At 34.4% G+C, this 13,903-nt stretch overlaps 1 protein-coding gene across 4 annotated transcripts in view; it reads left to right on the forward strand.

Moving 5' to 3' along the window:
• Positions 1-13,903, forward strand: part of NCOA3 (nuclear receptor coactivator 3) — a 79,392-nt gene that overhangs the window by 59,501 nt on the left and 5,988 nt on the right. For all 4 annotated transcript variants that reach the window (XM_035344180.1, XM_035344179.1, XM_035344183.1 and 1 more), the window contains 13 exons: positions 489-596; positions 1,253-1,425; positions 2,494-2,594; positions 3,500-3,674; positions 4,244-4,432; positions 4,686-4,787; positions 5,588-5,728; positions 6,929-7,076; positions 7,942-8,330; positions 8,586-9,466; positions 11,107-11,242; positions 12,331-12,519; positions 13,063-13,302. In XM_035344180.1, the coding sequence (XP_035200071.1) occupies positions 508-596; positions 1,253-1,425; positions 2,494-2,594; positions 3,500-3,674; positions 4,244-4,432; positions 4,686-4,787; positions 5,588-5,728; positions 6,929-7,076; positions 7,942-8,330; positions 8,586-9,466; positions 11,107-11,242; positions 12,331-12,519; positions 13,063-13,302 (2,953 nt within the window). In that variant the 5' untranslated portion in view covers positions 489-507. The remainder of the gene's footprint in view (positions 1-488; positions 597-1,252; positions 1,426-2,493; positions 2,595-3,499; positions 3,675-4,243; positions 4,433-4,685; positions 4,788-5,587; positions 5,729-6,928; positions 7,077-7,941; positions 8,331-8,585; positions 9,467-11,106; positions 11,243-12,330; positions 12,520-13,062; positions 13,303-13,903) is intronic.

Below are 13,903 nucleotides of genomic sequence, written 5' to 3' on the forward strand. Positions count from 1 at the left end.
TTTTAAGGATACATTCCATTTTAATTCCTTTATTATTTTATTTGTAAAGAAAACAACTTTTTTTTCAAATTTTCTAGTGTATATTAAAACACTGAGAATCTTACTATTTTCAGCCAAATTGGAGCTACACAGTCATTCCTGTTCTCTGGTGCAAAGCTTTAAACATCTCTGAAAATGGGAAAAATTCAGCATATATAGAATACAGATCACTCACACTGTAATTTATACTATGAAATTAAATGCACTTTTTACATTTATTTTTGCTGACATTGATGCAAAGTTTTGTAAACCTATATTTTGGTGAAACAGGTTTAAAAAAATTATAACCAGATGTATTTTTAATAGTAAAATGGTAGGTGGATTTTCAATTATAAATAAATAAATGAAGACTCAGTTCTATAATTAAATTAGTTATCTGGGTAAGTTCTCTACATTTTACGCTTTTAGTTTGAGAGGTTCATTCACAATTCTTATTTTATTTCTCTTAGTTGCTGATGTGTGGTCAGGATGAGTGGATTAGGAGAAAACTCCTTGGATAGCTTGACCAATGAGTCAAGGAAGCGCAAGCCATTGCCTTGTGATACTCCAGGTGCAAGGTAGGTGTATAGAGACTTCTCCGCTTCTTTTGCTATGTGTTTGTTTGTTTTACTATTTTTCAAGTTTTCATTGCACTTCTCAGTATGTTTTAATTAAGCATTGTGTTCAGTTGAAAAATTCTTAGGCCAGTTTTTGTTGTGAAGGTGCGCAGCTTTACTATTATGTGTAGATCTGCCAAAGCTTATGAACTACACTCAGTAGTTAGTCTCTTGCTAAATCTTACTGGAGTGGATGTTTAAGGAGTCACTGTTTGAAGCTGTGGTACAAGACAAAAGGAGAAAACCTTGTTGCTTCACAGAAATTACAGAGGCAGCATCTTATATCTGGTAATTTGCAGGCCTTGTTTCAAATGGTTACTATTTTCATTGTATGACAATAGAGAATCACAGAAGGATTTTTTTGATGAATAACCTCATGCCCTCTTAAGATAAATTGGTACTTAAGATTATAAAAAAAAAAACAAAAAAGCAACAAAACAAACAGCAACATAACAAAAAACACACACACACCGTTAGATTTGTGTTTGCTTGAAGAATGACTACTACTTAGGTTTAATAGATAGGTGTTACAAGAAGTACGTTGAAGTTCAGTGTGAGCACACAGCTCTTGTACATGATGGAACATAAGTACATGTAATAATGTTTTTGATTCCTAGTCTGACCTGCAGTGGTGAAAAGCGTCGGCGTGAGCAGGAAAGCAAATACATTGAAGAACTGGCTGAGCTGATATCTGCTAATCTGAGTGACATTGATAATTTCAATGTCAAACCAGACAAATGTGCTATTTTAAAAGAAACCGTGAGACAGATTCGACAGATAAAAGAGCAAGGTACAGTTCCCTGCTAAGCCAAACAGACAATTTCATTTTCTTGTGATTCCTTTTTCAAAGGGTAAGACTAAGTGGTATAATACATGTATTTTTAAATACACAGGTATATGCAAAAAAAAAAAATTATAGTGATGGAATATATATGTATTCCATATAAACATATATTTCACATGACTACATATATACATATTAATATATATATTTTAAATGACTAGCCTACTGAGTGTCAACTATACGTATTTCCTTTGGGCAGTAGATTCTTGTTTCAAATCAAGTGAGTTATGTTGTGTATTTTGCCAGTCTTGCTAATTTACCACAGCTTTGAATACATGTTTAAGCAATTCTAAAAAGATGTCTTTACATGAGTTTTAAGATATTTCTAATGCAATTGCATGTACTCTAATATAATAATTGTTTCATTATGCAGCTTAGTATGAGATACCACAGAACAAAGTGTACTGTTTGTTTTCTGTAATTCTCCTGCCTGATGTGGATGCCCATTGCACCTTGGCCTGCAACCAAATTCCTCGTTTAGGATATTTTGATCCTTAAAATATAATTATTTATATATATAGACATATACATACACACACATTCATGTGCTCACACACACATATATATTAACACTACCCAAAGACTGCTCATAGAACAGTTGTGATAGCATCTGAGGACTGTGACCAATGATGATGAGATAATCAAAATAAAACCAGAAAGATGTGCCAAGAAGTCTGTTTAATGGACATTGAAAGATTCATCAAGCATTCATCAGACATGTGATCCCGGAAGCAGCAGAAGAAATACTGTTCACAAAACACAGTGGTCGTTGCTTTGATCCAACTTTAACTGTCAAGTCAATTTTTGTGAGCAAAGGGTTTGATATGACATAGCCATGACATTTACTCTGGTCATAAGCAATGAGCGCTATTTGAGATCTCTTCTCTCATTAGTGTTTTTGTTTGTTTGTTTGTTTTCTCCTTCATTTATTTACTTCTCAGAATCTGGGTAGTAATATTAAAAATATAGTTTCATATGAAATGTTGCTTTATGGAAACATCTTCTGATTTTCAGGAAAAGCTGTTTCTAATGATGATGATGTTCAGAAAGCTGATGTGTCTTCTACGGGCCAAGGAGTTATTGATAAGGATTCCTTGGGACCTCTTTTATTACAGGCAAGTACCTGGTAAACCCCTATGAGGAAAAAAAAAAATTAGAGCAGCTGAAACTATTACAATAGAGCCTGCAATGCTATAGTGAAATAGTATACAAGAACTATATGGAACTATGAAAGGATCAGAAATAAAATCCATTGTGTTTTCTTATTTTTGCTGAAATAGTCTGTAGAATGAAAGAAAAGAATACCCTTTGGCCTTTACTTGTATTCTTGTGCTTTACTTTTTCTGGCAGTCATTAGCACATTACTACTAAAGCAGGGCTTAGCCATACAAGGAATATTTTCCCTTAGCTTTAGGGAGTGTCCATTAAAATAAATGGATGAGGTTTTACAGAGATTAGAGGTCTGTGATGTATTTTGATGTTTGTGTTTCTAAAATGTGGAGCATCTTCAACAAATGCTGCTATCAAGCATATTAATCTAAGAAAAAGCATGTCTGAAGCTTTATTGTTTTAAATAAAAAAATATTTTTTCAGTTAAGAACATACAGTATTTTAACAAACAGATAGACTCTCTGTTACCTCTTCACTTGTTGGTGGAAATGTCGTCATGGTTATGCCTTACTACTTGTTTCTACCAAAATTCTTCATATTTGAGTTTACCAGCTATTGAAATAATGTTATGAATTCATTATCTTCTGTTCCGATAAAGAGTAAACATGAAAGCTGGTTATCACTGTGAAAAATCTCAATTGAATAATAAATGAATAGATTGATTTTGGATATTGAAATATTTTCTTAACAGGCACAATTTTCTGAGCAGAAAAAAAATGAAAATTTAGCACTACCCGTGAAAAGAAATGCATGTATTGTAATTTGACATTTAGCACCTGCATGATTTTTAAACTAAATTATGTTCAGAATTTTTCAGTCTTATAAGGTATGTTGTCATATTAATATTTAGGCATTGGATGGTTTCCTGTTTGTTGTAAATCGAGATGGGAACATAGTATTTGTGTCAGAAAATGTTACACAGTATTTGCAGTATAAACAAGAAGATTTGGTAAATACAAGCGTCTATGGTATCCTGCATGAAGAGGACCGGAAGGACTTCCTTAAAAACCTACCAAAATCTTCAGGTAATGAAAGTTGACTTACTATACTGTCATTAGGCTACTTGAAAATAATCAGAGAAGGAAAAAACCAAACACCTAAGTAACTTCTAATGGATAACCTTACAAAACAATTTATTTTTGCAAAGGAAATTTGACTTCAGATGTATATTAATTTTGAAAAAAATGTTAGTATGTTCTTAATAAAGCACAAAATTAAAATATTCTTAATAAGCACACCACCAGAAATAAATGTGCTGGAAATACACTGTACTTTAGCCTTTTCAATTTGTTTAACTTAACACAAGCGTACTAAAGGAACACGTTTTGTATAGTTACGGGGCTAGCTGAAGGAACTGCTTGTTTTTTAAATCTGGGAATAACTTTTCAGCTGTCTTTCAAGTAAGAATGAAAGTGTCATATTAAGGAAATAGTTTTTTTGTTCTTGTTTGTTGTTTTTTTAACTTGGCTCACAATATTGCTATTGCCAAGGTATAGAACTGATGGTATATTTAATCTCTCTAATCTAGTAACAAGGTATCTAAGTTAAGAAAAAAATAGAAAATCATTATAAACCCATACTGTGTTCTTTTAAGTTAATGGAGTTGCTTGGACCAATGAAACACCTAGACAGAAGAGCCATACGTTTAATTGCCGGATGATGGTGAAAACCTCTCATGATCTTTTGGAAGATGTAGGCAGCCATCAGGATACACGTCAGAGATATGAAACAATGCAGTGTTTTGCTTTATCTCAGCCAAGGGCTATGATGGAAGAGGGGGAAGGTAGGAAATTTTATTCAATTACTGTGCAGAAAAGAAATTTCTGAGTTAAGCTTTTTGTTATTTGGTACGTGTTATGAAATCTGTAGCTTATGCAATTCATTTCTGAATGAAGTAGGAACAGAATGCAAAAAAATTAATTTCTTATTGTTTATACGTTTTTTAACAATTCAAGATGCTTCAGTTATTTATTAGATTCTTTAACAGAATTAAATAAGAAAGAAATGAAAGAAAAACTATTTTTTTTTAAATACAGATTTGCAGTCTTGTATGATTTGCGTGGCACGTCGTATCACAACTGCTGAAAGAGTATTTCCAACAAACCCAGAGAGTTTTATTACCAGACATGATCTTTCAGGTGAGAAATGTACCCAAGATGAAGGTATGAAGGTACCTTTTTTGTCCATGTACTTGTTTTAGATAAATAAGTTGCAGATCCATAGTGACTAGCAGCATTCATAACAAGAATTCCTAACTGTTTTTTTGTAATGTGCCATCGTTGGCACTGGGGTGTAATAGCAAGTGTGGGACACGTTTTCTGTCTGTATGCTGGTATGGCGTTGTCTGGCAGGTTGGTTTAAAACATTGCTTGTGTCTTTACTTGGCAGCATTTCAAATTGTTTTCATTATGCTTTCCTTCACATATAAGAAATATAAATCATAATTGAAGGTAATGAAAATTCTTTTGAATGTTTGTATTTTTCTGCAGTACGTGAGCTAATGTTTAAAGTGTTTCACACTGCTTAAATTGAAATACTTATCTGTATGGGGCTTTTCAGTGTTTATGTTGAAGGTGTTAATTTGTGGATGTAGCTGGGTAGTAGAAAGTTTTACTGTCTTTGCATCCTTTAGGTACCTGTAACCAGAGATAAAGTTACTGTACATTTTCTAAAAGCTCTAGCATTTACCTGCGCATGTGTGAACTTCCTCTTTTATGATTATCTAAATCCATTTGGGTATTGATGTTTTAACAAGTAGCATCATACTCCCATATGGCAGATTATTCATAAATGTAGCTTCTGCATACTTAAAATTGGGTGTTAGGGTGATGAACAATTCAAACAGTGATACTGGAGCCTTCAGAAATGTACCATGTTTATATGAAAGGATTGGTATAGGCATAAAGAGTTTGTCTTGCATGTTTTCTTCCCTTAACAGGCAAACTTGTCAACATTGATACAAACTCATTGAGATCTTCCATGAGACCCGGCTTTGAAGATACAATTCGTCGATGTATTCAGAGGTTCTTATGCCATAATGATGGACAGACATGGTCAAACAAACGCCATTATCATGAAGGTAAAAATCTGTTTGCAGTGTTTGCTTGTACTGCTTTTCCCAGTGACTGCATATTTTTCTGAAAAACAAAAATACTAAAATTCTGCCTGTGTTCATTTTCCATATTTTTAGTTAATTGCTGTGACTCATATGTAGAGACTGAACAAGGATGAACTCTTGAGAAATAGAAATTCTGATAGAAGTTATTTTGTTTTTCTAATGTGTCTGTGTAGATGGAAAATGCCAGATAAATAATCTGGAAGCTTGAAGTAATCTATTTTTCTGTTGATGGATATAGCAATGACAGTGACAGCTAAATTTCTGTAATGACATGTAATCCTTGTTTGTCATTAGCTTGTTATTCTCTTTTAACATGGCTTTCTTTTAATTTTATTTTGCTAAAGAAAGGATAGTTTTATTGTTAGCTAGTCTGAAAAGTGGTAATGTTTCTGCTGATGGCTTTTTTCATCTTATTCAAGATACGGGGTTTCAAAATATTTTCAGTATTCCAGTGTTATTTATTTTGTAATGCTGCTTCAATAATCTTGATAAAGTGAAGTACAGCCACCATCTACAGTAAGACAATGAAATTTCCTACATTTTCTAAACTCCAGTGTTTATCAAGGCTTAACAAATTCAAGTAGGGGGGATATTAAATAAGGAAAAACATGTAGTGGCAGAAAATGGAGGTTCCATTGGAAGTTCTTCAACTTAACTGATATAATAAATCCCACATTAAGAAGAAATTTGGGTCTCAGATTAAAAGCAGTGATTTCCACAATTTTGTGATTAAAAAAAAAAAGAAATTGAAAGTACTTATTCAGAAGGCTTCTAAATTTTATTTCTATTTCATATTTGTTACCTATTTATTTAACTGAAGTTGCTATTTAAGTGTTGATTAGTCTTTTTCCCCAAGGATGAGTCATGGAAACCCTTCAATCTAGTCTTGGAAATCTGTTAAATATAGAACTTTGCCAGCTGTGCATGGTTAGCACAAAATACTGCAGCATCAAAATAATCTTTTGTTTGCTTTTCTGCTCCCTCTGCTGTTAGAGGAGAAAATGTGTAATGCTTCCTTTAGTTGAATATCAGTCTTGGGTGTGTCTTGGATTATTTTTATCTTCATCAGAAGAGGAGTATTTTGCTGAAAAATGTCTAGAGTGCATATTAACAATTTTTGGTCTTTTACATATGACTGATATCTGTGTATTTCCTTTACAGCTTACACACAAGGTCACGCGGAAACACCATTCTATCGGTTTTCTTTAGCAGATGGTACTATCGTGACAGCACAAACAAAGAGTAAACTATTTCGAAATCCTGTAACTAATGACCGTCATGGATTTGTCTCTACCCACTTTCTTCAAAGGTGAAATCAATGGTGTCTGTCATTTAGGCATCATAGCTTTTAAAAATATATCTAACCTTGAAGATACCTGAAAAACTAGTATGCCAAAATATTTTATTTGGTTAAAGCTCAAACAGAAGAAGACTAATTTGGGAAGCAATATTTCATAGCATGTAAATAAATGACACATTTATTCAATCTAGGATTTTAGTCGACGTGCAGCTGTGTGGCAGAATGACAGTCCCAGTTAAAAGGGAAGTTTTTCCCTCTGTTCCTGCAGGGGGCCTGTCATGATGTCTTTAGTATTCTTTTGGGTTAACATTTACAATGACAAAACACTGGAAATAGAAATGCTTAGTTACATGCTTTATCTTGCATCTTGTTCTTTTTAATTGCAGACCAGTTAAAAAGACAACAACAAAACCCCCTCAGATGAATCACTGATGACTCAAACGTACCTTAAATAGCACTTCCTGTGACCTGTTCTTGTTGATTGCAGGAATAATTGATATGCCGCTCTGGAGGGAGTCTCTCAGCTTCTGGCATTAAAGTACCTCCAGATGCTAAAAAATGAGTAGTTGAGATTGTTCAGGGTGTGATTAGTGTGCGTGTTAGGATAGTGTCATGCATTGACTCAGAACGAAGTAGAAGAAGGAAGGGGTGATACTGTATGCACTTGTAACTCTTCGTACCTAAAGAATTGAGCATTTCTAGAATGAATAAATGAGTGGCATAGTTCAGTTCTGCTTTTGTGGAGATGCTTGAGTTCTCACTGCTCTTATTGAAAAATTATTTAATAATGTTGCTCTGTCTTTATAGGACTTGATTCTGAATACAGTTTTAATTTGGTCTCTTGGGGTGTCTGGGGATGTTGTTGAATTTACAGAGAGCAAAATGGATATCGACCAAATCCTAATGCAGTTGGGCAAAACATGAGAACACCTGTGGCTGGAAATACAAATTCTGTCGGTGGTCTTATGAACATGTCACCCAGTCAAAGCATGCCATTACAGAACAGGAACTATGGCATGGGAGATCCCAACGCAGTGGGTCAGCTGAACAACTCTCGATATGGAGGCCCTGGTAGTATGGGGCCAGTGAACTCTGGACCAGGAATGCAGTCCTCTGCCTATCAGAACAACAGTTATGGCTTAAATATAAGTAGCCCACCACACGGGAGTCCTGGTTTAACATCCAACCAACAGAATCTAATGGTATCTCCTAGGAATCGAGGGAGTCCAAAAATGAGTTCGCACCAGTTTTCTCCAGTTACAGGTACTTCATTTTTGTTGCAAGCTATTTTTTTTTTAAAGCTCTCTTCTCCCACTTTTATCTGAATTCCATTTTTCATCCTTTTTAACAGTTCTATATGACTGTGTACACGTGACTTAAATGTATTATACCTAATTTTATGTTAACATTTAATTTAAAGTAATTAACTCAATGTAGCAATCAGACATAATCCTGAAGGAAGGGTAGTTGAAGTCAGTACTGTAATCTAATAAGTTTGCTCTCTATCCTGTGATACAGGTATGCACTCTCCAATGGGATCTGCCAGCAACACCAGCAACAGCACTTTCTCTAGCAGTTCTCTTAGTGCTCTTCAAGCCATCAGTGAGGGTGTTGGAACTTCCCTGTTATCAACACTTTCTTCTCCGGGTCCAAAATTGGATAATTCCCCAAACATGAGTGTAGCTCAGCAAAATAAAGCAAGCACCCAAGACTCCAAAAGCCCTTCCAGCTTGTATTGTGAACAAAATCAAGTGGAAAGTTCCCTCTGCCAGTCAAACAGCAGGGATCTCCTTAATGAAAAAGACAGTAAAGAGGGGAGCCTGGAGGCACCTGAAAGTCAGAGAGGACAATCTGAAAGCAAAGGGCATAAAAAGCTGCTTCAGCTACTCACGTGCTCCTCAGATGAAAGAGGACATTCCACAGCATCAAACTCACCGTTAGAATCTAATTGTAAAGAATCTTCTACCAATGTTACCAGTCCTTCGGGAGTTTCCTCATCGACATCTGGAGGGGTGTCTTCCTCCTCAAACATGCATGGGTCACTCCTGCAAGAGAAGCATAGAATTTTACATAAATTGTTGCAGAACGGTAATTCTCCTGCAGAAGTAGCCAAGATCACAGCTGAAGCTACTGGTAAAGACACATATCATGACACTGGTAACACAGCCCCATGTGGAGAAGGCACTGTCAAACAGGAACAACTGAGCCCAAAGAAGAAGGAAAACAATGCTTTACTAAGATACCTGTTAGATAAGGATGATGTTAAGGATCCACTTTCCAAAGAGTTGAAGCCTAAAGTAGAAAATGTGGATAATAAAATGGGTCAGTGCAGTAGTTCTACTATTCCTACTTCCAGTCAAGAAAAGGACATGAAAATAAAAACAGAACCAACAGAGGAGGTAGAGTATAATGTAAAGTGATGGTAATGAGCTAGCCATTTTTTTTTTTTCCGTAATTACAGTGAGTTGCTAAAAGGACAACACTCTTTCTTTTTTGTATGCACATACAAACATTTCTAACAAAGTTACGTGCTAATGGTAGGGAACTACATGGTCAGATTTTATTGTAACTGCCAACGCTCAAACAAATAGAAGTATGGGATATGTATTTAACCAAATGCTGTAGCTGTACTGAAGTCCTGGTGTAGTGCAGACCTTAAGTTATTGTTTGATTAAAGTAGCATATATTTACAAATTGTTACCTAAAATTAAGTCTTTAGCATCTGCAATTTCACATTGCACATGTTTATTTTTGTGGCTTATTAGGAAACAGCTGTTAAATGCCTTTATAATTAGCTGGCAATGCAATAGCGAAAGGTAAAACTAGCAGACATTATGTAATGTCATTTTGAAAATATGAACAATACACAAAAATGTGTAATGCTTAAAATAGATATTGACTGGGTTTAGTTAATTGGTTCTTGTGGTCTTTTTTCCCTTAAATGAGGGAAAAGTTGTCTCAAATACATATATATAGGAATACATATACATATATACTCATACAGTTTTCAAATATATATTTATATATGTCTGTTTGCTTCAATTTCAAGAGATGAAATTCCAAGAAATGTCACGATAAAGCAAACTACATCTCTGTGGAATAATTCTACTGAAAGCAGTGGTACACTTGTTGGAGACAGCTATTCATAAAATTATGAAGTACAGATAGTATTTATTTTGCATTTAGATCCTAAGTCACCTTTGGGACTGCTTTAAAGCAAATAATACCAGTCATTATGGCACAGTTTAGTGAAAACATGTTGGTATCTTAGAATTTGTAGTTCCCAAATCAGTAACAACTCTAAATAAAAATGCCTATACAGTTCTTATATTTGGGAATGGCTGACTCTAAGTGAAACACTGTAACACTTCTGTGTACCTCTTATAGAACAATACACAGTTACTAGCAGTGTACTTATAGCTCCTAGCAAATGTGTAATAGTACCCAAGCATAGTTTCAGTACTTGCTCCTGAGATCTTATAAACATGTTCAGACGAGCTTATTGTGTGAAGATCCCAAACCATTATCTATGATTTTTTTTTTTTCCTGGTAAAAGCATATCTGATTTAATGACAAATACACAGAAAAGATTAGGGCTCCAATTGACTAGAAAAATATGTGGGTACTTTTTGTCTGGTGTTGTGTTTAGCAATGATCAAATTTGGTTATTTATGTATGGCAAAATGTATCATTTATCACTGAAGGGTAAACGTTCTTGATATTGTTGGCTGCTGTTAGTATTTTTATGTCTGTAATTTGAGAGGACTGCAATTTTATATTCGAAAATGAGTTTCTTGTTATTTATGTGTACCTCCAGTTTCACCTTACTCTCAAAATTAACAGAGCAAAATACTCTAAAAACCACAGCTAATTGATATTGGAAGTTCTTTGGAAACTGGGCGAAAGCCTAAGGTACTGCCCATGAACTAAAACATTTATCTCAGTAATATTGTTTAAGATTAGTGAGGAGCTAAATAAAAGCTGAATAATAGTTGTATGATAGTAAATAACCTTGGTTATTTTACTGCTTCTTTTTCAGATGAGTGGAGACTTGGATAATTTGGATGCAATTTTAGGTGATCTGACTAGTTCGGAGTTTTATAATAACGCTATGTCTACAAATGGGAATAGTTTTGGAACAAAGCAAGCATTATTTCAAGGAAATGCCTCAATGAGTAAGGAATTTCATTTAATATCACTTTGGTTTTAAAATTAGGCTTTCCTTCTTACTTGATATAAACATAATGCATCCTAAAATCCTTAGAGAACACATTTTGATCTGCTGTATCTTCACAGATAAATGCAATGCAAAATGGCAGCATTATACTATATATAGAGTGAGTAAAGTTAACGTCAGTTCCTCATTTAATAGTTTCTTCTGGGATTGTCTAACAGATTTCTCAGAGGCAAAACATCAGGAAAAATGTTTTGTCAGTTGTAAGTTGAAATTGAGGAATTTTGTTCCTTGTAGATAACTAGGGAATAACATGGGATTGATGGCAAGTCTTTGATTTCCCACTTACTCTATGGAAAACATCTCATGGCCTGCAAATTCGAATCAATATTCCTCCTTGACGTTGAAAGGAATGACCTTTCTTAACAGGAATCTGAGTAGGAAAGATAACCTTGCTAATAGACCAGCATCATTAATCATTACAATTGTCATGTCCTTTTATAATGTTGGTCATCTCTTGATTATATGGGGTCATAGTTTGCTGAGGTAACCTAAGGAGGTGAATCATAGATAATGAAAAACGTGAAATCAAGTACAAGAACATGTAAGGTCACTGACAGCATTGGCTGTAGAACACAGCGATCTCACTAATAAATCCACATAATGCAAAGTGCTCAAAAACATACTGCTTCTGGACTCCACTTGATTCAAACAGAGATCCATTTGACTTGCTCCTGTCTCCATGTCAGAGTTATCCAAAGGATGGGTAGTCTACTCCTATATATTAAACTGTCTGAAATACTAGAGTATTTCAAAATGCTAAAAACAGGGTTCATTATAGAATCTAAATTAAAACATACCTTCTTATGTCTAATGTCAGATGGAGTTGCATTTGGCTTTGCCTGTGAAAGGTCTGAACTATGCTTTCAAAACGTGGCATGGGCAGTGAGAACATAAGCAGAGTAGCTAGCTATTGGCTTGTTTAAGGTCAAATATACATGCCTGTAAATAGGTTAAAATTTTACAAGTCATTAATAGTACTTTCTATTTAAAATATACAATTGCAAGATTCTTTTAATTCTTCAACAGGTATGAGGAGTCCCCAGTCTGTGCAGCCTACCCGTCCACCTTTCAACAGAGCCATGTCTTTAGACAGCCCTGTGGGTTCGAGTGCTCCAGTGAGGAATGTCAATGCATTCTCCATGTTACAAAAGCAAAACTTGATGGGTGGAAGTCCAAGAATGATTGAAAACCAGGAAAATTTTGGAGCAAATCTAGGTTTGTTGATTGTGTACAAATAGTTCTCATTGTAAAAGAAAAAGCTTTAATGCAAAAAATGTTGCAAGATTTTAGTATGAGCTTTGGTAGAAGAAACATTAAAGAATATTAGTTTTATAATCAGCATAGAAATACTTCTTAATTATTATCTCTAGTTGAAGTTTTAAGAACATAGCTGTTTATTATCTATGTGCTATTATCAGGACTTTGCTTTTGTATAGTAGTGAAATTATTTTTGACTATTAAAAATTTTGAATTTAATGTGTTATTGATATATAGAAGCAAGAACAAGTCACAATGGCAGTCAAACATTGGAAACTTATGTATTTAATGAATATAACTGATGATTTAAAACTTAGCATGGTAATCTTTAGTTGCTTTTAAGTGTTCAGTGAATTGCTCTGTCATTGGCGAGTGTCCTTGTTGGTGTAAAAATAAATGAAAACCACCAACAAAGAAATCTACATGAAGTTACTTTTAAAACAAAAATACGTATTGCATTCTAGAAAAACAAACAAACTGCATTTTGTGCTTTCTTTATAGCGAGTGCTCCCAACAGAAATGTAGCTATGAATCAACACCAGTCCGGAGACTGGGGTTTGCCAAACTCAAAGGTTAACAGGTTGGAACCTACAAGTTCTACTTCAGTGATGAGACCAGGACCTGAGTTTAGTGCATCACTGCCTAGACCCACAGCAGGCGGCTCTATGCCTGGGCTGCCCGTTCGTTCCAATAGCATACCTGGTACAAGACCAATGCTACAACAGCAAATGATTCACATGAGTAAGTTCTTTATTTTTTTATTGTCATACTTAGCACTACCTCATTAGTTTCTTTGCAAGCATCATCAAAATGTTTTCAGTTTTCATACAATGCTAGCTTTTCATCTGAAGACTTGACTTTTTGTTGACTTTTTGAGGTTAAGACTTATCTACCCTGACTGGGTCATTTGATGACTTGTTGCTCTTACTGCTCTTACTGTTTTTTTTTTTCCTTTTTTTTTCTTTTTTTTTTTTTCTTTTTCTGCTGATCTGTGTTTTATGTATAGGTTGTTCATGCTGAGTCTCCAGATCTTTTCTGGATAATTTATATATTATTTCTGTTTCCTTAGTGCAGTACTTCCCTGCTAAATTCTAGGAACTGGATGCCATTTATGATTATATGTGAAGATGCTAGTATTCCGATCAATTTAATTCACGTTACTTGGTACCTAATTTGTTTAATAATCTTTGACATAAATATTATTATTAGTAGTAGTAGTACTGTGAAATTCTCAGTGATCAGGGTTTTTAAAAGCTTTTTGCAAAAATTTTCAAAACTCTTGTCACATGGCTTGTCCAAATTTCCTATGAAACCACACTGCAAATTCAGATACTCATTTAAG

Source organism: Oxyura jamaicensis, chromosome 20, assembly GCF_011077185.1.
Source record: "Oxyura jamaicensis isolate SHBP4307 breed ruddy duck chromosome 20, BPBGC_Ojam_1.0, whole genome shotgun sequence".
NCBI lineage: Eukaryota > Metazoa > Chordata > Aves > Anseriformes > Anatidae > Oxyura > Oxyura jamaicensis.